General features: G+C 43.2%; 1 protein-coding gene across 1 annotated transcript; it reads left to right on the top strand.

Annotated features, from left to right (window-relative positions):
• Nucleotides 1–22,660: 22,660 nt before the first annotated feature.
• LOC147911687 (olfactory receptor 10Q1-like) lies at nt 22,661–24,846 on the top strand. Its single transcript, XM_087427365.1, has 2 exons — nt 22,661–22,912; nt 23,860–24,846. The coding sequence occupies exons 1-2, from the start codon at nt 22,661–22,663 to the stop codon at nt 24,844–24,846; spliced, it is 1,239 nt and encodes a 412-aa protein (XP_087283491.1).
• Nucleotides 24,847–25,953: the final 1,107 nt, after the last annotated feature.

Genomic DNA, 25,953 nt, shown 5'->3' on the forward strand with positions numbered 1-25,953 from the left:
TAGACACTGTTAAATATTTAAAACTGAATGGTAATGAAAGTACTACATACCAAACGTATAGGAGGCAGTGGGTCTCAGAAAGAGAGTTATACCCTTCAATACATGTATTTAAAAATCATGAAAGACTGGAATAGGGGAAATAGAAAATCACCAATAGGACACCAGAGTACTAACAGCTACCAGCAAGATCCACCAGTGGAGGCTAAAATTAGGGAGTGAAACTTTAAGGAGAAACGGGATAGTTGCGTATCCTCAAATATCTCCCCCAAAATGTTTGTTAATTACTGTAGTGGTTTTAACATATGTCCACAAATTCCTTGATACTCCTCCTTTCAGGAAATGGAGCTTAGTTTTCCTCCCTTTGAGGGTGGGCTGGACTTAGTTACTCCATTCTAAGGATTTGTTGAAAGGGAAAATAATTAATTTCTTCCTTTTGATAAGTGTACCATGATTATGTAAGATGCTAACTTTAGGGAAAGCCTGTTGAAGGGTATACGGGAATTCTCTGCACTATCTTTGCAGATCTTCTGTAAGTTCAAAATTATTTCGCAATAAATTTTTTTTTAATTTTAAAAGATCTGAAAAATCATGAAAGACTGAAAATAAATTGTGCTCAACTCAAGAAGCTAGCAAAACATCTACAGAATAAGCCTAAAGAAAGCATAAGGAAGGAAATACAAAGAGCAGATATTAATGAAATAGAAAGCAGAGAAACAAGACAGGGAGTTTTTAAAATATGTTCTTTGACTAACAAGTGAGTTAGAAACCTTTAGAAAGACTGCTGGCTGTCATTCAATCTCTAGCCTGTCCTTGTTCCATATCTGGCGCATGGCAGCCCAGAAAAAGACAATATTTCCTGGTCTCTCTTGTCAGTAGAAGTGGTCTTGTGATTAAGTTCTGCTCAGTGGGCTGTTAGCAGAGGAGCCTTTTGGAAGACAGGAATTCTTTACATTCTAGAATATAGCTACGAATGCTTGGTCAGTTTGACGCATAGCAAATATCTTCTTCCAGTTTGTGGCTTACCTTTTCATTTGTTTGTAATGTCTTTTTTTTTTTGGTACAATGGCTATTCATTTTAAAGTAGTCATGCTATCACAGAATTCTAAACCAAATATTGTAAATATTAAGGTTATTAAAGTTGTGTGTCTGTTACACCATTCTCTAAAACTTTTCTGTATGTTCGAAATATTTTACACACAAAAATTAGAAAAGAAGGAAGGAAAGAAGGGAAAGAAGGAGGGAGGGAGAAGAAGAAAGGAAGGAAGGAAGGAAGGTAAGAAGGAAGGAAGGAAGGAAGGAAGGAAGGAAGGAAGGAAGGAAGGAAGGAAGGAAGGAATGCAGTCAAATGAAGGTCTGGGGCCAGAGAGTTACAAACAGAAGAAACAGTAATTGCAATGATCCTAAAGTGAGAATGAGCTTGGCATGTCTAGGGGACAGAAAGAGAGACCGAGTAGTACACAATAGGAAGAGTGGAGAAAGACGACACCAGAGAGGTGCATCTATATATATAGATGTGTAGACAAAACCTGTGGCAGGATAAATCCCAACATAGTCTCCATGTCTTCTGACAATGGGAATGTGCTGAGTACTCCAAGCTCCCTCCAGTGTGCCTTCCCAGACTCCTCTGCAGGTAGGTTTCCAGATGTGATTTAGATTCTTCTAATGAGGTGCACTCAAACAAGACCTTAATTTGAGACTGAATCAGGTGGGAGAGAGTGAAAGCGTGAGCCATCCTGCCAGTGAAGATCATAACAGACCAGCTGGTTGTGAAGTTCGAAGCTGCCTGGTTGCAGCATGACCAGCGTCTTACCTTGATAGCCCCACAATGGTTGGTAATTTGTTTCTGGAAAACCAGACGAGTTCATTTCTTCAGCTCTCCCAACAATCATATAAGCTTATTTAATACTGCTGTAAAAATCCTCTTTCTCCTTAAACTTGCCAAAATGGATTTTTTCCTCTGACACTAACCCCAATCTTTACAGATATGGTTATTTTTTTTCTATTTGTTTTTGCTTATTTTTCTACCATGATTGAAATGTGTTGTGCTACTCATGGTTTTTTCTGGGCAAAAGTAACAATGTGATAATTTGATCCCAGGCCTTAGGAAGCATCATGGTCATCCTTCTTGCACTTCTGCCATCATCATGAAAAGAATATATCCCAATAGCCAGGTAACCTTCTGGTCTGAGAAGAATGAGAGACCTATAGAGTAGGGCCATCCTTAGTGGCACAATGTTCTATAGTATGGATGTACTGTAATTTATTTGAACATTACTCTATTGATGGACATTTAGGGCTTTTATTCAAAATTTTCACAAGTCCAAACAGTGCTTTAACAAGCATTCTTGCACAAACACGTTACATACATACATCAATATTTCTGTGACATAGATGCATTGAGGTGGCATGATGACATGAGACGCCAAGTGTCTTAGTCATCTCGAGCTGCTCTAACAAAATACCTTAGACTGTTTGGCTTAAACAACAGATATTTATTTTTCACAGTTCTAGAAACTGAGAAGTCTAAGATCAAGGCACCAGCTGGTTCAGTTTCTGGTGAGAGCTCTCATCCTGGCTTGTAGATGGCTCCCTTCTCATTGTGTCCACACAGTGAGGGAGAGAGAGGGAGGGGGGAAGAAAAGGGGAGAGAGAGGGAGAGAGAGAGAGAGAGCTCTGGCATCTCCTCCTCTTCTTACAAGGGCACTAATCCCAGGGGACCAGGGGCCCATGTCCAAATATTATTACACTGGGGGTTTGGGCTTCAACACACAAATTTAGGCGGGCCACAAACGTTCAGTTCATAGCAGTAGGCCTTTTCTATTTTCCTGAAACTGATGACTAAAGTCCACAGCTATGAAAAGAAAGGTCCTCAAAATATCTCCCATTGTAAATAAAAAAGATCACCTGTTCAGTGCCAATCACCTCCCCATAGAGATTGCTGAGAGGTTCCATTTCAAAGGCGGAGGAGTTGCGTTTGGGGAGAAACCACCTTCCTACTCCCCAAAGTTCTCCCAATGTTGGGAAGGGTGCAGGGGAAGGACCTCACGTGTACAGTCTGTGGGAGTCTGCAAAAAGAAGAGATTGACATCTTGTTCCTATGTGGATATTTTCAGAGCCACTGGGCTTGCAGACCTGCCCCAGTGCTCTCAGAGCAGTGTACGCAGAGGGCAAGGCCACTTCCGGCTGAAAGCCACCTCCTCAACCAAATGAGTCACCCAAATGTTTGCTTTTTATAGCTACTGAATTTGCCTCCAAAAGTCTGTACCAATTTACATGCCCCTACTAGTATTTCCCCAAACTCTCACCAACATTACATACTATAAATGTTTTTCATTTTCTGTTAATATGATAAATGAAAAGTGATATTTTGTTGTTGTTTAAGTGTGAATGTTTATTTTTTCTTTCGTGTATTGCACATTTGTATTCTTTGGCCATTTTCTTATTGGAGTATTTATCTTCTCTTAATGATTTGCAAGAGGCTTTATATAGACTATTGATTATTCTTCTGTTACATATATTGCAAACCTATCTCCTTGTGTGTCACTTGCATTTTAAGGTGCATGTGTGACATACAGCAGTTTTATATTTTTGTGCCATTAAATCTGTGTTCTCATGTGATTTCTTCCATTATTTAGTTGCTTTGCAAGTCCTTTCCCATTTCAGAAGTGTCACTCACAAATACAAAGTTGCCAAGGCAGCTAAAGGCTTGGTGCTGTCCTACCACACAACACGCTGTCATGTGAGTGAGGAATCAGGACTTGGCCCCACAATTTACTGTCCTGAGAGCGATTTTCACATCCTTATTTCTCAAGGTGTAGATGAGGGGATTTAGTATCAGGATGACTGCTGCATAAGATATAGAGATAATTTTGTCCCCATCTTGAGGCTTTTTGATCTGGGGTCTCAAATATATATTAGTGTCCCAAAGTAGATGGTGACCACAACAAGGTGATAGCCATATGTGGAAAAGGCTTTAAGCCTGGCCTCAGTTGGGAGGATTCTTGGGACAGCACTAAGGGCACAAAGGTGAGAGATAAAGATGAAAATTAAAGGGACCATCATCAGAACCTCTAGGGAAGTGGGGTTGGAACAGTGCAATTTACAGATGGCATGGACTTCATAGGAGAAGTGATTGATCGAATTCTGCCCACAGAACCTGATGAGGAAGGGCAGAATGAGCCTAACAGTGAGCAGGAAGGCCAGGCGTTACAATGCATACTCAAGAAGACATGACCAGGTTTTACCTGCGTGGGTCAGAGATAGCCACAAATTGGTCAGAAGCTATAATGGCAAGAAGGAAACAGTCAGTGCCAAGAAGGCTTGAATGGTGAGCTGGTCAAAGCAGGAACTGTAAGAGATGGTGGAGAAGTTCTGCAGAGAGCTTGCCATGATCAGTGGGGCAGCACTGATGGAAAACAGTAGAGCCAGTAAAGACAAGTTGTTGAGGAAGAAATACATCAGAGGGGGGAGCTGGGAATTGACTCCTACCAGGAAAATGGTCACACTGTTTCCTGCCAAAGTTACTGTTGTAGAGAAACATCAGTGCCCAGAAGAGGACACTCTGGGATGTGGGGTGCTTAGACAGTCCTACGAGAATGAATTCAGTCACTTTGATGTGGTTTCCAATTTCCTGGTAATTCATTTCCTCTATCCTTAGCTACAGGTAGGGAGAGAAAGCAGACAAATCAGCTCTTTGTCCACAAGGAATGCATTGATTATACTACCAGATTGGTTAAAGTGCATCAACCCTTGACACAAGCTCATCTCTGAAGTTTTCAGCCTCTAAGCCACCAGCAGCTTCAGTAGCCCATCCCCGTCCCTGCATCCTCTGCTGGGAAAATAAAAAGGCAATCCTCTAGCAAAAAGAATCAGGACCTCTGGACTTGTGTGAATACAATATTTGAGGAAGAGAGAGCAAAGGATCCACCAAGCCTTTTGGCCAATGATCCTCCCATGAGCTTCCGCTCCAAACTAAATGAGACCTGACCACAGGTGGAAACTGACTGCCTTTTCATTCAGGGGTAGAAGGATGACAGTGTGATGGCACAGGAAAAGGTCCCCAGGACAATTTTGTTCACTGAAGCTCACCACTCAAGGTCTTGTGCCCTTCCTCACCCTGAGGCTGGGACTGAAAGACCTGCAATGATTTTCTCCCACCTTTTCAACCAGCAGATCATAACTCTTCAGGGTAGAGAAGAAAGAAAGGAGAAAGGGAGGGTGGAAGGTCAGGATATCCAAGGGAGGGACCCTAAGGACTGCCCTGCTGGGTGTCTTTTTGTTCCCTTCTGACTCTTATGTACATGTGGTCAAGTGGGTGGCGCTGGCAGGCCAGGCCAGCTCTGCTCTGGGCTTTGTTGCAAATATTCTCTTCGGTTGGCAAGGTCTGGACTGATGTCCCTTGCGCTGGCATGCTGAGATCTGAGATCCTGATGTGGCTGCCAGCATGTGTTTGACTCCTGTGTCTGTGCTCTTGACTCTGCTCCTAACTACTGTGCTGTAATTTATAATCGCTAAAACTCCAGATGTGCATCTCCATTTGGACATTTGCTATCACCTTAAATACCACTTGAGCAATGTCAGACTCATTCGTTTGCCCTACTCCCCTCTAAGTCAATGTTGTTTTTGACTTTGCTGTCTCTATCTGTCTGGCACATACTAGGGGCTCACCAAATGTTAGATCCCTTCTCCAACTTACCCTCCATATCACATGGGTCAACAAGCTCTGTTAATGTGTCCATTTAATTTAATAAGCATTACAGACACCTACTGTGAGGGAAGAATATTCCTTTACAATATCTCTCATATCCATCCCTTCCTGTCATGTTTTTAGAGTCCAAGAATCCATTACCTCACATCAAGACTCAGTACTAGCAACCTCCTGGACACAGTCCCTGCCTTCAAGGGGTTCACAATCTGATGGGAGTGACAGAAGAGAAAACAGACAATTGTAATCTAATATGCCAGGTAGTATAGTAGGGGAGGTTTAAGGCCCTACAAAGGCTTCCAGGAAGGTACCTAACCCATTCTGATCAGGGAAGAAGTGGCATCTCAGCTGAGATGTGGAGAATGAGTAGGAACTAGCCAGTCAGTTCCCTCTACAGCCAAAGAGAAGGAGGGGAGAAAGAAGAGACAAAGGTGAATACAACAGTCTCTGCTCACCGTCTACAGGGTGAGAAAATCCGCCTATCCCCATCTCGGATGAGGATGGTTGGATGGAGGGAGACACTAAAGTGGAAAGGACTAACTCAATTAATGCCTAGCTTATCTCAGTTACCACAGACAGATGTGTGCCAGAGCAGTGCTTCTCAAAATGGGGTCCACGGACCAGCAGCATCAGCGTCCCCTAGGACTTAGTAGAGATGCAGATTCATAGGCCCCACACCAGACCCACTGAGTCAGAAACTCTGGGGATGGAGCCCAAAATCTGTGTTGTAATGAGCCCTATAGGTGGTTCTGATGCCTCTAAAGTTTGAGAACCACTGGCTTGGAGTATGACTTACTCATTTCCTGATGGCTTTCAACTTTTGTCCTAATGCAGGAATGAGAGAAGAAACATACATAGACAGTTTTTCAGATGCTTAATAATTGTAGGGTCCCAAAGTCAGAATGAGAGAGAAAACTATTCACCCCAGTCCTAGAGAAACCAGACTGTCCCCTCTCCCTCTTCTATACCTCCAAAGTCTTCTGACAGCCAGGTTTTGTCAAGGAAAGGAGCTCTCTTTGCTGTTCCCCAGGGCTGTTTAGCAACATCTTGGTCCTGTGACTCCAGCTCTTCACTGTTCTCACTTTCATACCTTCTTGGCATTGGATTCTAAAAGCAGGGAGGGGTCCTGGCAGCAGTTCTCATCTTTGACCCTGGGACCCAGCGTATGGCCTGAACAAAGCAGGAACTCACAGCAGATGTGGGGAAGCGAATTAACTTTCCCATAAGGCACTTCTGGATGGATTGTCACAGCCATTTGCTGTGCTCCAGTCACAGAGCAGACAAATGAGAGGGCTGAGGCCAGTTCCAGTTATAGCCTCAAAGGCTGGGCACTTCCCTTCAAAAGAATTTTGTGAAACTGTGTCACACACACACATACACACATTTTTAAACTAGCATTTGAAATTTTTTATAAGTTTATGTAGTTGCAAAGATACTATTTCTGGTTCACTGTAAATATTCATAATTTAAAACTACCCCTGCCTGCACATTCCTTGGGAAAACTTCGTTTACTCCCAGCAGTGTGTGTACCTGGGTTTGAAGAGCAGGCACAAAGACCACACAACCTTTCACAAGTCCCTGATGGGGCTTGTTCCACAGCAAGCTCCTGGTGAAGAGGCTGCTGCTATGTGCTAGGGCACAGAACAGGCTAGTCATTTTGGGAGGTGGTCACTTCTTGTTGCCATCAGGGCCAGCTCCCACCTTATGCAGCTGTGCTTGTCTGAGCAGACTGAGCCTTCTGTTTTGGGGACTCCATCTGCAGGGCTAAGGAAAGCAGCCTCTTTGCACTCAAAAATACCCTGTACCATTGAGCTGTTGACAACATCATCCCCAAAGAAAAGGCCCCAACATGCTCTTCACTGAGAGCACCATATGTGGCATGTATTTCCAGAAGTGGCATTCCAGCCCTGTGGGCATAAGACAGAATCATCACTATATTCCATCTGTGAGATGGGCTGAGCAGCTGGCTCAAATCAATTGTGCTTCTCCCAGCTCTGTAGCCAGCCCTCCTTCACTGAACGAGCCCAAACACTCAGTGACTGTGATGGAGAAAATCAGAAAAGGAGGCCCTTCCTGTTCTGACTTTGAAACAAACTTTGTTTTCCTGAGATTAAATCTGATTTGGGATGAACATAATGAAATTTTTGTAACCCTTCTCTTGTAAAATCATAAAGTGTTTGCCCAATTTCAACAATGCTTTGGACAACCATGACATCCTCACTTACATAAAGCATTGACTTCTAGTTCAGCTGGGGGATGGAAAGAACTATGGTCTCTGCTCAGCGAGTGCTTTCCTTCAGACAGAGGCCAACAGGCCCAATCATTAGTGACTTGAAGATCTCAATAGTAAGGTATTAAAATAGCCTTCAGGATCTAAGAGTTGTATATATCAATAGTCAATGAATTATTTCCTGGTAGCTTCTTCAGGGACTGGATGCTTGATAGGTGTCTTGACATAAGTACAGCCATGTTTGGCTGTTCCATTGACCTATAGCCACCAGCACACAAAGAAATATAAAGCTGCTTTCTGTGTGGTGGGAACTGGCCTTTTCCTGGGAACTAGCCTTTCTCCCACGGAGAGAGTTGCAAGTTGTAACATTTCAAGGCTCTTTGGGCGTCATAGCATGGGACAGACTGGCCATCTGTGCTGGGCTAGGACGATAACCAGAGAAAACAATGCACATACACAACTACTGGGCTGGGAGGTTAGCCAGGGGGCTCAGTGCACGTACACCACTGATAACCATTTGTGCATGGAAACACTAAATGCTTTCTCTGAAAACTCTGTAATTGCTTACTCTGAAAATTACTGATGATATAAAAACTGCTGGAAACTGAGCCCTAGTGAGAGTTCCACCTGTGGAAGGGATGCATTGCCCAGGACGTGTGATCCCTGCCCAGCCGTGTCGATTGACAGGACTCTCCCGGCAGTGGGGCGTGGATGTTGTGAGTAATTGATCTGATGTAAAGTAATTGATTTGATGTGAAATAATTGATTTGATGTGAAGTAATTGATTTGATGTGAAATAATTGATTTGATGTGAAGTAATTGATTTGATGTGAAATAATTGATCTGATGTGTTCTCTTTTCGGTCAACCTGGTGTTTCTCTTTCTGGTTGATTTGTGTCATTTCTCTTCAGTCGATGTGGATGTTTCCCCTTTCCAGTCGAGCTGATGTTTTTCGCTCTTAATATTTGACCTATTCGGATCTGTTTGCAGACTATCGCCTTTACTATCTTCTATATAATAAAATATGCCTTCCGTCCATTTGTTTGGAGTGGAAAGTTTCTTTTACGTCTCTGATCGAATCCCTGAACCTCTCATAACAATAGGTAATTCCCTTGTATTTCTGAAAAGCAGGCAGTGTAGTAGAGAATGAACATGTGGACAGAGAGGAGTACTTTTTCCCCAGGGCTGTAGGCTAAATTTCACTCTTTTTTCATTACCATCAACATTTCCTGACTAGTTGGTCCCCAAATTCTGAGGTCCACCTGAGACAGGTGCAAAGGACGTCCCTCTAGGCATAAGCTCGACAAGGACTTCAGACTCCCCTGAATCTGAGTTACCATAGAACATTTGCCTGCTACTCCATTGCCCACAGTTCAGGGCTGCAGTGAAGTCAAGGTGGGTAATAAGAAAGTCCAGTCCTCTTGCTAGGGACACACAAAGGCCAACCAAACCTGGCACATCTCCAGCTAGACACACTCTAGGAAGAGAGAAACACATCCCAGAGTCATGTGATTCACAATGTGGCTGAAGAAAATAATCCAAACTTTCCAATCTGTAGTTGGATTGGGAAAGGGAGAGCTGTCTCAGAGGTTACCTCTGCCTTATAAAGCAGAGAGAGACTTAGGAAATACAAAAGGATATTGGCAAGAGAACCTCAGTGGAAACAATTAGAGGTGTATGCCAACCATATTACTGTAGTTGTGAGTAGCCTCTATGGGCAACCACAATTGTAAATGTGCTCCTGGTGGAGCAAACAGATTAACTCTTTGAGTCAAAGAATGACAACAAGTAACATGTTCCTCCTGCAACCTCACAGCCCAACACACATGATTTCTGCACTCCTTGTCCAAAGCTGCATTTCATAATCCTTTCAGGAATAAGTGACTCTTGTCCAGACACCAAAATTATTAGACTGATGGCCATCATTTACTATGCATCTCCTCTGTGCCAGGGTCTGTGCAAGAGTTTACAGATTAATACAAGACCAAACACAGACACTTGAAGCAGACAAGAACGGACATAACATTTATTAATAGACATATACACCTAACATAGGAGCACCAAAGTATATAAAGCAACTATTAACAGACCTAAAGGGAGAAATTGACAGCAACACAATAATAGTAGAGGACCTTAACACCACACTTACGTCAATGGGTGGATCATCCAAACAGAAAGTCAACAAGGAAACACTGGCCTTAAATGAAACACTAGACCAGATGGACTTAATACATATATATAGAACATTCCATCCAAAAGCAGTGGAATAGACATCCTTCTCAAGTGCACATGGAACATTCTCAAAGGCAGATCATACGTTGGGAAACAAGGCAAGGTTCAATAAATTTAAGAAGATTGAAGTCATATCAAGCATTACCAAGCATCTTTTCCAACCACAATGGCATGAAACTAGAAATCAGCTATGAGAAGAAGGTTGGAAGTCACAAATATGTGGAGACTAAACAACATGCTACTGAACGACTATTGGATCAATGAAGAAATCAAAGGAGAAATCAAAAAATAGCTGGAGACAATTGAAGATGAAAACACAACATACCAAAACTTACGGGATGCAACAACAACAGTGTTAAGAGGAAAGTTCATAGTAATACAGGCCTACCTCAAGATACAAAAAACAAACTCAAATAAACAATCTAACACTATACATAAAAGAACTACAAAAAGAAGAACAAACAAAGCCCAAGTCAGTGCATGGAAAAAAATAATAAAAATCAGACTGGTAATAAGTGTAATAGAGATAAAAACAACAGAAAGGATCAACGAAACTAAGAGCTGGTTCTTTGAAAACATAAACAAAATTGACAAAGCTTTAGCTAGACTCACTAAGAAAAAAAGAGAAGACAAAAAAATAAAATTAGAAATGAAAGAGGAGAAATTACAAGGGATGCCACAGAAATATAAAGGACTAGAAAAGAATACTATGAAAAGCTATATGCCAACAAATTGGATAACCTAGAAGAAATGGACAAATTTTGAGAATCATATGACCTTCTAAAACTGAATCAAGGAGAAATAGAGAATCTGAATAGAACAATCATTTATAAGGAGATTGAAATGGTATTCAAAAACCTCCCCCAAAACAAAGGCCCAGGACCAGACAGCTTCTCTGGTAAATTCTACCAAACATTTAAAGAATATTTAATATCCATCCTTCTCAAACTCTTCCAAAAGATTGAAGAGGATGGGATGCTTCCTAAGTCATTCTACAAGGCCAACATTACCCTGATACCAAAACCAGACAAGGACAACACAAAAAAGGGAAATTACAGGCCAACATCACTGATGAACATAGATGCAAAAATCCTCAGCAAGATATTAGCAAATCGAATACAACAATACATTAAAAGGATCCTGCACTATGATCAAGTGGAATTTATTCCAGGAATGCGGGGATGGTTCAACATCTGCAAATCAATCAATGTGATACACCACTTTAACAAAATGAAGAAGAAAAATCGCATGATCATTTCAATAGATGCAGAGAAAACATTTGACAAGATTCAATGTCCATTTATGATAAAAACTCTCAAGAAAATGGTTATAGAAAGGCCATATATGACATAACAAAGGCCATATATGACAAACCCACAGCCAACATCATTCTCAATGGTGAAAAACTGACAGCTATTCCTCTAAGAACAGAAACAAGACAAGGATGCCCACTCTCTCCCCTCTTATTCAACATAGTATTGGAAGTCCTAGCCAGAGCAATTAGGCAAGAAAAAGAAATAAAAGGGATCCAAACTGCAAAGGAAGAAGTAAAACTGTAACTATTTGTGGATGACATGATTTTATATACGTAAAACCCCAAAGAATCCACTAGAAAACTATTAGAAACAATTAATAAATACAGTAAAGTTGCAGGGTACAAAATCAACATACAAAAATCAGTCGCATTTCTATACACTAACAATGAACTAGCAGAAAGAGGACTCAAGAATACAATCCCATTTACAATTGCAACAAAAATAATAAAATATCTAAGGATAAATTTAACCAAGGAGATGAAAGACCTATACACTGAAAACTATAAGACATTAGTGAAAGAAATTGAAGAAGACATAAAGAAATGGTAAGATATTCCATGCTCATGGATTGGAAGAATTAACATAGTTAAAATTTCCATATTTCCTAAATCAATCTACAGATTCAGTGCAATCCCAATCAGAATCCCAATGATATTTTTCATGGAAATAGAAATAAGAATCCTAAAATGTATATGGAACAACAAAACTCCCCAAATAGCCAAAGCAATCCTGAGGGGAAAAAACAAACCTGAAGGTATCACAATCTCTGATTTCAAAATATACTACAAAGCTATAGCAATCAAAACAGCATGGTACTGGCACACAAACAGACACACAGATCAATGGAACTGAATTGAGAGCCCAGAAATTAACCTACACATCTATGGACACCTAATTTTCAACAAAGGAGCCAACAACATAGAATGGAGAAAGGAAAGTCTCTTCAATAAGTGATGTTGGGAAAACTGGACAGCCACATGGAAAAGAATGAAAGTAGACCGTTATCTTAACACAATGCACAAAAGTTAACTCAAAATAGAGTAAAGACTTGAATGTAAGAGCTAAAACCATAAAATTCCTAGAAAAAAACATAGATAGTATGCTCTTTGACATCACTGTTAGCAGGGTTTTTTGTTTTGTTTTGTTTTGTTTTTTTAATACATTGTCTCCTCAGTCAAGGGAAACAAAAGAAAAAGTAAATAAATGGGACCACATCAAACTAAAAAGCTTCTGCTTGGCAAAGGAATCCGTCAACAACGTACAAAGACAGCCTAGCAATTGGGGGAAGATATTTGCAAATCATATATCTTATAAGGGATTAATACCCAAAATATATAAAGAACTCATACAACTTAACAACAAAAAAACAAACAACCCGATCAAAAAATGGGCAGAGGATATGAACAGATATTTTTCCAAAAAAGATATACAGATGGCTAACAGGCACATGAGAAGATGTTCAACATCACTAATTATTAGTAAAATGCAAATCAAAACTACAATGAGATATCACCTCACACCCATCAGAATGGCTATTATTAAAAAAACAAGAAATAACAAATGTTGACGAGGATATGGAGAAAAGGGAACCTTCATACACTGCTGGTGGGAATGCAAACTGGTGCGGCCACTATAGAAAACAGTATAAAGATTTCTCAAAAAATTGAAAATAGAAATACCATACGAACCAACTATTACACTTCTGGGTATTTATCCAAAGAACATGGAATCAACAATTCAAAGAGATTTATGCATCCCTATGTTCATTGCAGCATTTTTCAAAATAGCCAATATGTGGAAGCAACCCAAGTGCCCATCAACAGATGAATGGATCAAGAAAATTTGGTATATATATACAATGGAATACTACTGAGCCATAAAAAGACAAAATCGTGCCATTTGTGACAACGTAGATGGACCTTGAGGATATTATGCTAAGTGAAATAAATCAGACAGAGAAAGACCATTACTGTATGACTTTATTCATAAGTGGAAGATAAACAAACAAACATGCAGATACGGAGAACATATTGGTGGTTACCCGAGGGGAAGTGGGTTGGGGGGAGGGTGAAAGGGGTAAAGGGGCATATATGTATGGTGAGGGATAAAAACTAGACTATTGGTGGTGAGCACGATGCAGTCTATAGTAAAACTGATGTATAATGATGTACACTTAAAATTTATATAGTGTTATAAACCAATGTGACCTAAATAAAAATTGGTCACAACAATTAAAAAAAAATCTCTTAGAACTCCCTTGTAAAATCAACATGAGACATCATCAAATCTCTTGGCCAAGTATTTCAAGGAACGAATAAAGGCTAAGAGTGATTTATAGCAAAAAATAAAATAAAATAAAATAAAATGTGCACACCAAGCTCAACAGTGGGGAGGCAAGGAGGGTCCCAACCACCAGGGAAGAAAGTACTGAAGGAGGAAAAGACAGGCTGACTTGCCAGGAAGCTAATTGTGCATCTCAATTGAGGGGCTTCCTGTTAGTCTTACCCTTTGCATTGCAGAGAGAACAAGTCAAGACTATGGCACAGCCTGAGCTGCAGGGAACCTAAAGATGCTTTAGACTCTCTCCCAAACCTGTGTTCAGCATCTGTCCTGTTTGGAAATTCTTTCCTGGAGATAGATGCTCAGGTCTGGAAGACACCGTCCTTTAATCTCAAGGCCATTCTAGCATCTTTTGCTCTCTTTACTCATTTATTCCAATGACTGAATGTTGAGCCTGATTGGACAACGCCCAGGGACACTATAGGCGTAGCTGCCACTAGGTGGAGACAAAAGAACACTCAATAAATGCTCATTCCAGAATTGAGAACTCATGATCTAGAGAGGAAACGCAGAGAGAGTAAGTGGAAGAAAGATATTATATGTTTGCTGGTCAGCCTTGAGTAGCTCATTGCCTTACTCTCAGGCTGCTCTTCCATGCCATGACACTCCCTTTTTGTTTCTCCTTGTTGTGGCCTGGGATGTGACCTGGCATGAGGGTGTGGTGGCAAGGAGGCAGCTTTCACCACTAGATGATAACATAGGGGAAGGTGGAACAAGGAGCCAGACATCGAGGTCTCCGTTGACTGCTGTGTCTTGAGATCAATGTCATGCACATGAGGTTGTGCTTCACGTGACCTGGCCAACATCTGTATTCCCAACATCTCCTCTTACCTTGCTCATTGGCCAGCTCTTGTGACCTCTTAGTGGAGATTTGAGACAGACAGAGAATTCTGAGGATGTTTTATAGCAGGAGGGTTTTGAAGTTGTCCCACACCTGGATTGTCACCTGTAAATTTGGGAGCTGTTGGTAGCCGTGTTTGCCACCATTCAGGTAGGAGATGTAGAAAAAGCTTTGTAGCTGAACTCAACGGGTACATATCTTGTTGAGTGTGGAGCTGAAAAGCACAACCAAGGCTGAAGTGGGTGAAGAAAAGGTTTATTGCTTGCGCAAGCAATGGAAAACACCGGGGATAGCTCCCAAAGCAGTGTCCTCCTAAGCCTAGTGCCAGTGGAGACTTTGTATACCAGAGTGCACAGGATGTGTTACAACTGTGTAACAACTGGGCCAAATCAGGGCGCATGTGCAGGCCATTACATTACAAGTTCAAGGTACCATTACATAACAAGTTCAAGTTATCATTTCATAACAGGTTCAATGCAATATGCCATTACATAATGAGTTCAAGGTACTATTGTATAATGGGTCCCTGGTAACTTTTGGACACTTGAAGCTGGAGCAAACTGCAGGGGTCTTGCTGCAACCATGTAAGTTTCACCAAAGGGTGGCAACATCTGCAAAAACGGGAACACCAACCTCTGGAAAACAGCACATTTAGTTTTCTCCTTGTCTGGAAAATATTTGACAGACCATGTTAGTTTTTGATCAGATTCTCAGTAACCCTTTCCTTGCCTGGTTCCCAGTCACAACTTGTCTTCAGAGAAAAGGAAGAATGAAGTAGATCCACAAGGATGAGAGGCAGAGAGAGGGAGGAAGTCCTAATGGTGTCTGAGCTTGTGGTTCCAGTTTGTTCCTAAGGCCTGACTGCAGTCCTGTCCTGAGTTTCTGGGAGACAACTGCCCTCCCCCTGACCTGGTATTCTTATAATAAATTCCCATGGTTTCCTGGGCTAGTTGGAGTTGGTTTCCGCTACTTTTGACCAATGGAATCCTAACTGGTGCATCTGTTTGCTCATCCTTCAGAAGGAGGTCTATGTCTACTGGAATTAGGAGTTAAGAAGGCTCCATCAGACACTATGTTCTAATCTTTCAGGCAGGGTGAAGAAAGATGGAAAAAAATGTTGAGACTCCATGTAGTTCTACTTTGCCAGCTAAGAGATCCGGATAAATGTGAAGAGTAATGAGGGAGGTGAGGCTGGAGCCCAGGAAGATTTCGCAGCATAGAGGTTCTTTTACTATTTTAGTGTGGCAGCCAGTAGGCAGGTTGGGCACATTTCCCCTGAGAAAGCCACTCCATGGCAATGCCCAGCTCTTTCTTTCTTTCTCTGACATCGCGAAATGCAACCAGTATCAGGTGGGAATAAAGACTCACATGACTTCTGAGAAGGCTGGGCTTCCAGAGGTGATGGTGGGGCCAGATGTGTCTCCTTCCTCCAGCTGCCACATAGTCCAACCTTACCTCCAGCCCTGGCCCTTCTCAGTTAGTGGGTGTGATTCCACAAGGAGCTCTGCTTTCGTATGCAGAGAGCTACAGGCTGACTCTGCCTTTAACATAGTCTTGTACTCTCTACACAAGAGCTACTGAATAAAACAGTGATGGTCCGTGCAGTGGGTTGAATAATGTCCCCCCAAAATCTATCCACCCAGAACCTACAGCAGCGCTAAGAAACTAATTGATCTGCAAATTGATGATGGTCTTCAAACTGTTTTTGGCCTGTTAAGTACAGAAATCAAGTGTATATGCAGACAGAGTGAGTTTGTCTGTTGAATCTAATAACAAAAAATATGGGCTTGTATTTGGTATGTCTTTTTTTCAGTTAATTTTACTACTAAATTTTATTGTATTTTACAAAATTATCAATCCATTATAGATTGGGAATACTTTTTAGAGAGAAAGGTCCTTCACCAAAAAGAGTTGAAAAGCACTCCTCTACAAAATAGCTGGCAGCAGTTCCTGGGAGTTTCTGGTAAGAGGCTGCTGCTGTTTGCGCTGCTGAACCTCCTCCCCCTATAATTTGTGCTTTATTTGTTGTTTCAGGAGAAATCTGAAGAGATGACTTAGATCCATGTCCTCAAGTCACTATTTTGCCCAGAACTTCTAATCATTTCTGTGTTTTGTTAAAGTTAAAACATTAATTATTCTGATACAGAAGTAATACAACTTCTAGATTCTCGGAAAGTGGCAGCAGTGGTGGTAGCATCATTTTTGAATCATCACAACCCTTCCCGACGCCCTAAAATAAGAGACACAGAGAGAGAAAATAGGATAGCAAAACCAAAAACTCAGGGCAACATCTTGTCGAAGATTTAGAAACAGCCGAAGTAAAACCAATGACTCACCAAGGTAGTGATTAGTAAAAGTTTATTGTGCACACATTGAAAAGACAGTTTGCAAACCAGGAACACTCGGACCAAAACATGGCATGAGGCTCAGGAGTATATTGTTATAAAACAGCTTATAGAGTGAGGAAGCAGTGACAACTTATTCTTCACAGTGATTTGGGTTATAATAGAATTTTCTTAAATGATAGTAATTGGCCAGTGGTTACCTCATATCAACCTTGGGAAACAGTTCAAGTTTTGCTTATGATTTCCAGAGACGTAAGCAAGAAATGACCCAGGGCAAGTTAGTCTTGCAAAATAAGCTAAATTAAGCTTTGTTTGTATGACTAAACTGGTTCTGTCTGCTCAGGGAACTTTCAAGGTTGGTCTCCATTTGTTTTTGATTTTAACAATCCACAACAAAACTAGATGACAAGGTATCCCCATAAACTCCAAAATCTGGACTGACTGAGACCAAACCACCCCTGGCCCCAAGATCTGTGGAATCTTAGCATCTGAGGGAAGGACGAGGATGAAAGGAAATGACGAGGTGCCTGGTGGACCTAGAACTCCAGTACTTACCTACCTTCTGGTAGTTCTAACTATGGAATTCTTTGTGGTTGCCCAAACACAAAGCAAGAAAATAAAGAGAACCTATCAATCTGTAGCTAACTTTTTCAAAACATGAAGAGACTGTTGAAAAAAAAACAATCAACCTGATGGCTTCATCACGTTCTAACCAAATACATGCACCTGGTTCCATGGAGAAAAGTCCAGGCTGAGGGGGCGGAGGGTATGGCTTCCTCACAGTTCCAGGCAGTTGTGGGGCCCACAGCCAATGTGGTGAAGATGTGGGGTGGAGTTCACTCTGGGGACCAGAGTGCTAACTAAGAAACTGAAGGAATTCTAGGGCCCCCAATCAAGACTGCATCCCTGCATACTTGGCACCACAATTTCTAAGAAATTTAAATACAAATATTAGCACTTAAGTTGAGAATTTGGAGGAGTAGAGAAGGGCCGATGAAGAGCATACTTCTCCCCTGCTAGAGTTCTGAACCAATTGAGAAATATTGCAAAAGTCCCAGCAGATGGGGAAGCAAAACACATGGTATGGGCTGCTTGGTGGATTCAGCTTGCTCCAGGATCTTGCTAATTTCCTACCCACGCACTCCGCCTCCAATCTAGACTTGTAACAAGCCATTGGAGGAAGGTTTTGGGTTTGCAGAGCAGGCTCACATCTCCAATATTGCTGCCTCCCACCCAACTGAGTGGAAAGAGAAGGAGAAAGAGACCAAATCCCCCCCACTCAGAACCTTTGACAAATTAACCACTTGATGAAGAAATGTGGACCTATGGATGCTGCCCACCAACAGCATATTTCACTGCATCTTCATGGGGCATATCCTTCCTAGAGGAAACTACGGGAGAGAAGAGTTACCCCCCAACACACCCACCCAATATTTCACAGATTTTTGTACCTCTTAACCCATTGGGCTTAAATATTAGTCTATGGTGTACCCACAGCCAAAAGTTTACTCCTTATTCTATTTTCTCATTCTAATTATTTCCAGCCACATTGGTCAAGACATCAAATCAGAGGCTCTGCAACAAGATCAAATGATCATAAGATACTCTAATAATAAAAGTCCAACATACAAGATATGCCAGATATAAACCCATGATGAATTTCCTGGGGAGACAATAAAGTTCAAAATTCTTCTGCAAGTTGAAGTTTAAAAACACTAGAGAAAAGCCCAAAGTAAAAGTCTTTTGATCTTGTGAGCTAAAATTGAAAGAAACTGAAGTCCCAAATCATTCTCTCCAACCTCCCTTCTGCTCAGACTGAGAGGTTTTGGCGGGTTAGTGAAGCCAGAGTTCTGCAGTCTGGGCCGCCATCCACAAGAATGGGTGCTGCTCATTCAGGGCCTCAGCAACTAGGTTATTTCGGTGCCAACTCACCCAGGATTTGCCCTTTTAAAGAGTCCAAATAGTTAATAGGATGCACATGAATATCCACCCCTGGCCCTATAGCCACCAAATTTAGAAGGCAAGCCAATGTCCAGTCTCAGCAGTATGATGTTCTCAGAAATCATTGCTGTGTTGGCCAAGATCCTATCAGAATCTGTGATATCTAACCGGAGGAAGATACAGAAAATCTGGGTAATTTTGAGTGATGTGGTAGCTGAGCTATCACTGCTTTAGAACATGTAGGCATTTGTAAAGGTGGAAATCCCAGTTACTTAGGTCTCATTTGAGGTGCCTGTCTTTCAAATTGTTAAACTTATGTTTAAAACCTTTTACTTTCCATACCTCTCTTTGAGCCCCATGTCTGGGTAATCCTAGTACTAAAGCGAGAGTGCACACTACCTAGTGAAAAAGCAGGCACTCTTGGCCCTGGTCCACTGTGGTGTGTTCACTGGCCTTGCCAAAGATCTGCTGTGGCCTTGACCTCTGCCTCCAGACCAGGTCTCTCTCTTGGGCTCCTGCTGGTTTCTGCTAAGCCAGCTCATCTCAGGCAGACTCAGTGACTTTGTTTTCCAGTTCCCTCTCTTTCCCTTTATCACACGTGCAGGGCAAGATCCCATTGAGGAGGTGCCCCACAGCCTTGGTCTCCATTAGGAAGCAGAAGAGCTCTTGTGTTAGAAACGGTGGCCAAGAGGAGAGAGGGGCCAGAGAGGCAGAAGAGGTAGGTGGTGGGGCTGGAAAAGTGCCACACATCCACCTTGGACTGTTGGGAGCCCCTCTGGGGCAAGATCAGAGGCAGAAACTACTGGAATGATTCAAGGGGGATTGTGTGTGGTTCTAAGCACAAACAGGGCTTTTTGAGGGTCCTGTTTCCTGGTTCAGGGTATGGCAAAATGCTAGAGAGAGGGCTTTCTCCCTGCTGCTGCCTAGAACCCAGCACTGCGCTGGCCCTCCAAAGGCTGGAAGATCCCAAGACATGGCACTGGCTTTGGCCTGGGCACTGGTATCCCTAAAAATGGCAGTGGTGGTCAGGAGGCTTTTCTGAGCAAGCCTGTGGGCAACGGAGGTGAGCAAAAGGCAGCCCTGTGGTCGGCAGCCCCAGGGCTGCTGCAGCGTGTCGACTGCTTGATGAATGCAGGCAAAGCATCATCAGGGGACCCCAGAAGTGACTTGGGTCCTGCTTTACTAAGAAGCAGACCATGGTGCAGGCTGAACATTGGGCTACACTAGAACAGGACTGGGGAGATGAAAGTATTAGACAGAAGGCTAGGTCAGCTGAGTAGTAGCATTCTCAAGGTTCCATAACTCATTCCTCCCTTCACTCAGTGAAGCTACTTTGATGACTCAGATTTTGCAGATTAAAAAATGGAGGCCCTGATAGCCCTGATTATGCCCCCTCAGAGTCATCACAAAGAATCATAGAATCTCAGCATTGGGGGCTGTGGGCGCTCCATTGCCCACTTTCCACTCCTCCCTAGCAAGGCTTGATTGCTTGATTTGAATCAAGCTAAATCTGTACATTTTCTGCCTCTAAAATCAGCCCTAGGCCCAGTCACATGCTGGTGATTACACAGTGGGGGCCGCAGTTTCAGCAGATATGAACTAAATAACGTTGTCAAGACCTATACTGTATTTTTTGCAAGAAAATGTAAGTAATTGGGTTTGGGTTTGGGTTCAGCTCTGTGACCTGGGGAATGCACTCCCCTCAGTGGGGTGGACCACAGGAACGGCCTCCTTCCTGACCTCTCTTCTAGGACTTCTGAGTCCTGCCTTCACTGCTATTTAATGAGAGTGACAGAGGTGGCAACTCTTCTAAGGACACTCTCTTCCTAACAGCCATCAGGCAGTACTTCCGAGGGCTTGCTCCCTGTGGTCCAGATAGACAGAAAAGTCACCTTCTGGGCTCTGGGAAGCTATACCAGGTCCAGGCCACTCGGTCCCACCAACGCTTCCCTGAAGATGGGCTGTTCCTCCTTCCCAGGATTCTCACCAGCAGCTGATAGTAACAGAAGAATCTCCGATAGGGCTTCTCCCCAGATTTCCACATCATACATTGATCTTCCTCTCCCAGGTAAAACCGGATCTCTTCTCCAGGGGTGTTCAAGGGACATGAGAAAAGAGGAGGAAGGACACACGGCGGGGGCACTCTCTATGCTCTACCTGGGGACGTGATTTGTACTATGGAGTGTGATCAGAAACAAATAGAAACCACTTCAACACTGAAGTAATAAAAGACTGATTAAATTATCATTTCTTCTGATTATGTTTTATTTACTTTGATTTATATATTTTATTTGTTATTATGTGTTTATTATTATTTCATTATAATTAATTACGTTATAGTGCGTCCATACTGTAGGGTGCAGCAGTTAAAAAGAATGAAGTAAATTAATACGCACTGACCGAAAACCTCTCCCCAATATATGATTAAGTGACAGCACTAAGAGTGGTAAGCTTGTATGCTATGATCCCATTTAAGCACTTTAATGTGTGAGTGTGGTGAATGTTTATGTACATACATGTGTGAGTGTGTGAATATGTGTATGTGTGTGCCTGTGTGTGTTAATATATGCATGCATGTGTGTATTGTGTGGGTCCATATACATGTGTGAGTATGTATGTGTGTGTCTATATGTGTATATGTGTTTCTGTTTGTATGTGTGTGTGTGTATGTGTGTGAGTAGGTTTGTTTCTGTGTATATGTGTATGAGTGTGTATGTGTGTGTGCATGTGCATGTGTGTGAGGTTTGCGTGTATATATGCAGAAGACAAAGCAGGGGACAAACTGAACCTCACTGCTGAGAACGGCTCTCTCTGGGAGATTGGAGGGATGACTGAAGGAGCAGAAACTTTCCCACTGACTTTCACTTCTCACTTTTTAATTGTTTGGATCGTGTGTGACTTTTACTTCCATTTTTGTGTTTTTCAGTATTTTCAAGGTTTAGGGCCCAAATAAAACAAAACAATCCCCACATTTCTGCAGTGCTGTCACAGGAAAAAAGAGTGGAAGTGACTTGGTATGGCAAAGCTAAAGCCAAGGTCCGAGTCCAAGGAAGATAAACATGAGCCCGGAAAGCTCCTCTCACTCACAGACAGTTACCAAGGGACCAATGGGCTCCAGGGAGGCTGAGAGCGGGGAGGTGGTAGAGGAGGGAAGCCGGGCTGGGCTGTGTGTTCCACCAGGACAGGGAACTGCGGGCAGGTGGGGGCTTATTGTGATTTCTGGGCAGGGCCACTTGGCGGGGGGAGCAGAGTGTGGGTCAGCCAGGGAAGATGTCCTGAAGCGAGGAGAGGCAAGTTGCCCTTAGGAAGCCGCCCAGCTTAAAGACCCCAGGTACCCATTAGGTCAATAAAAACCAAAATACTACTCAGTGTAACACGCAAGTGGCTGCAAAGCTGGAATCACAACCACTCTCTAGGCCGAGCAAAGCTGTCATCAGAATGGGTTTTCAGGGTTCACTGAACCCACTTTGGGTCTCAATGGCCCCAGTAGAAATGGCATGTCCTTAAATGAGCTTCCTGTCCTTTAGGTGGCAACTCCACTTCCACAGGAGCCTAATTCCTGTTGATTCTAGATTTGTTAGCTCTCTAGAATCTTTAGAAATCTTCTCCTCTCTTCTGCTGTGAGGAGGGATGCACAGGAGGAAGTTGAAGGTTAAACACAAAGCTTCCTACTAGTAAGTTGGGTCCTGTCAAGGGGAGAAAGCAGCAGACATGTCCCCCAAAGGCCAGGAAGCTGCCAGGTCTCAGCCCCTCGCTCCCATGTTCTGGATGCAGTCCAGCCAAGGCCGTTGTCCCGCCAGACCCTCAAGCCCCCATTGTCCTGAGAGTTCTCGTTCCCACTCTGCCTCTCTCCTAGCTCTGCCCTGTTTGGTCCCACTTTGTGACCTGGCCCACCCCTATGCCCCTGTTCTTCTCACTCTGCGCCCTCCCTGGATGATCATGACCTCAGCCATCCCCAATAAGGTGAAGATTCCCTGCTCTCACCCAACCATTCATTCAAGCATTTACATTAGGCACCTACTTAATGCCTGGCCCCGTATGAAAGTAAGTAGAGGATGCAGAAGTGAGCAATAGGCATTTAATCAACAAATATTTATTGATACACCTAATATGTGCCAGCCACTGTTTGAGAGGCTGAATAAGACATTGTTCTTGCCATCATGAAGCTCACAGGCTGTTGGGGTAGACAGAGAAATAATCAAAGAATTATAGGAATCAGTTGTAAATCATATAGCTGGGGAAGCCCAGAGTGCTGTGGGAACCTAAGGGAGTGAATAACTCAGCCTATGGGTCAGGGGTGGTGTCTAGAAGGAGGTGACACATAAGCCGGGGCCTCCCTGTGGCTGAGAAATGCTGAAACAGAAGAGGAAGCAACTTCTGCTGGTTATGCTTCTTCCTCTCTGGGCATCCTGTTCACAGACCTTCAGCTGCAGGAATCCTGGGAGTTTGGTGAGTGGTAACGGAGGGACAACATAGCCGATACACAAAGCCAAAAGTGTCTTTAAGATCGACTTACCAAACCTTACATCCTACAGAAATTCCCTACAGCATCAAGGACACTGCGGGCCCAGTCTCTGCTTAAACCTATTTAGTAACATCAAGCTCAGCCCCCCACCCCCACCCCGAGGCAACTCTTCAAAATGTAGACAGAAAGACCATGGTTAGGGTCTACGTAAACAACTTCACTCATCTCATTTTTTTTTTGTAATAACTCAACAGGTGAGCTAAAGTGGCATCACAGTGAACAGTTCTTCATTATCAGTGAACATAGGGCAGAATTCAAAAAATTAATAGAATGAAGACGAGGGCAAGGCCTGGTAAAGAGGGTTGGAGGTCCTGAAGAGCTGGCTACATTCACATCTGTGGAAAGGGCTCTAGGGTCTCCCACAAATTTGTCTTCTCCAGCCTAGGAGTTCTACAGAGGAGAACATAGGATTGCCTCATTGCAGAAAAACCACAGCTTAAACTCTGAGTTTATTATCTTGGGCCTTGGGGACCTGGCCGACCTACAAATCTTCTTTTTTGGACTCTTTCTAATCACGCATCTTGTCACCCTAACAGGGCACACAACTATTGTGCTCATCACCTTCATTGACTCCTGTCTCCAGACTCCCATGTATTTCTTTCTTTGCAATCTGTCCACCATTGAAATTTGCTATATACTGGTCATTGTCCCCAACATGCTGGCCAATTTCCTGTCCAGGAGCCAGCAGATTCCCTTCCTGAGTTGTGCCCTGCAAATGCACCTCTTCATTGCCCTGGGTGGAGCAGAGTGTTTCCTCCTGGCTGTGATGGCTTATGACTGCTTCTCGGCCATCTGCAACCCCCTACACTACACCCTAATTGTGACCAGGGCCCTCTGTCTGCAGATGCTGGCTCTGACATGTGTCAGCAGTTTTGTACTCTCACTCACCCTTATGACACTGATATTCCTCCTGCCCTTTTGTCGGTCCCATGAGATCAATCATTTCTTCTGTGACATCCCTCCTGTGCTATTTCTGGTCTGCTCGGACATGAGAGCCAATGAGATTGCAGTCTTCCTGGTCTGCATGCTCATCCTGTTGATTCCTTTCTTGCTGATCCTGCTCTCCTATGGATTCATTATCACTGTCATCCTCAGAATCCACTCAGCTGAGGGCAGGAGCAAAGCTTTCTCCACCTGTGCTGGGCACCTGCTGGTCTCTCTGATGCACAATGGCTGTGCCATATTCATCTACATTCACCCGAAGTCATGCTGCACCCCGGAACAGGACAAAATCGTGTCCTTAATCTACACCAATGTCACTCTTATGCTCTATCTCATGATCTATAGTCTGAGAAACAAGGAAGTCAAGGGTGCCCTCAGGAGACTCCTGGGGAGCCACAACCAGATGAGGCAGCAACCCAATGCAAGGTGAAGGGAAAGGTGGGGTCCAGCAGGACCAACCTAGCCCCCTTTCAAGAACCCAGTTGGTCATCTCACTGCACACCTTGTGGCCCCAGTCCACTCCTCTGAGGGCTGCTCCATGGTTCTGCATGCACCTGGACCTTACAACCCCCTTTTCTTGCCAAAGATCCATCAGGGATAGAAATACAAGGAGCTCCCAGGTCCAAACTATGTAAAATGAAGAGGTGGAAAGGCAGAGCCAGCCTAGAAACTGAATCCTGCATCACCAGAAAATGGCCTATAGATCATTTGAGACAACAATGCAAATCGAAGCAGCAGCAGTGCTGGAGGCCTGTGACCTGCTGTACCCTCGTCCAGCTCACCATCCTCACTAAGGCATTTCATGATCTGACCCACTTCTGGCCCCTGGACCAGCTGACTCCTCCTCATCCTTCCATTGGTTAAGGGCCACTTGCTTCTAGCAGCCTGTGAGGACTGCCCTTCCTCCAACCTGACCTGTCACGCTTGGGGAGGTGCCCCTCCTCTGTGGCCCCATATGCTTAACTCATCACCTAGTACTGAAAACGTGTGTCTGTGTTTCTGACTCACCTGGAGGCTCCTTGAAGGCAAGAACTATGATTAATCTCTGTAACTGCAGCACCTGGCACATAATAGGTGTTTGATAAGCAGGAATTGAACTGTGGACCCCCATGACATTTGGCATAGGACTATATTCCGACCTGACCTCCGTTGCTAATGGAATGAAAGCCTTAAATATCCTGCTGAGCTGAGGACTCTGTGATTCAGGGACTCAGATCAGGTGTAATGATCTCAAGAAAGTGCCTGAAGACCCCACTTCCACCCCACAGGCTGGGATAAGCGCCATGGATCCCTGTGTTTCCCTCCATCATAACACTTAGCAGGAAATAATTCTTGAATGAAAGGATGAATGAGCACCTGTGTGTACCAGGCACTGGGCACGGCACTGGGGATACAGAAAAGCATAAAACACAGTCTCTACCCTCAAGGAGCTCACAAATTAGCCTGGGGGATTAGGCATCAAAACCACTTATTTTAATACAATGGTTACAAGCTATTCTTTCATAGGAAGGAGTGATTTGTCCCACCACCAAACCTA

Source organism: Ceratotherium simum, chromosome X (assembly GCF_057802395.1).
Source record: "Ceratotherium simum simum isolate JZ-2026a chromosome X, ASM5780239v1, whole genome shotgun sequence".
NCBI lineage: Eukaryota > Metazoa > Chordata > Mammalia > Perissodactyla > Rhinocerotidae > Ceratotherium > Ceratotherium simum.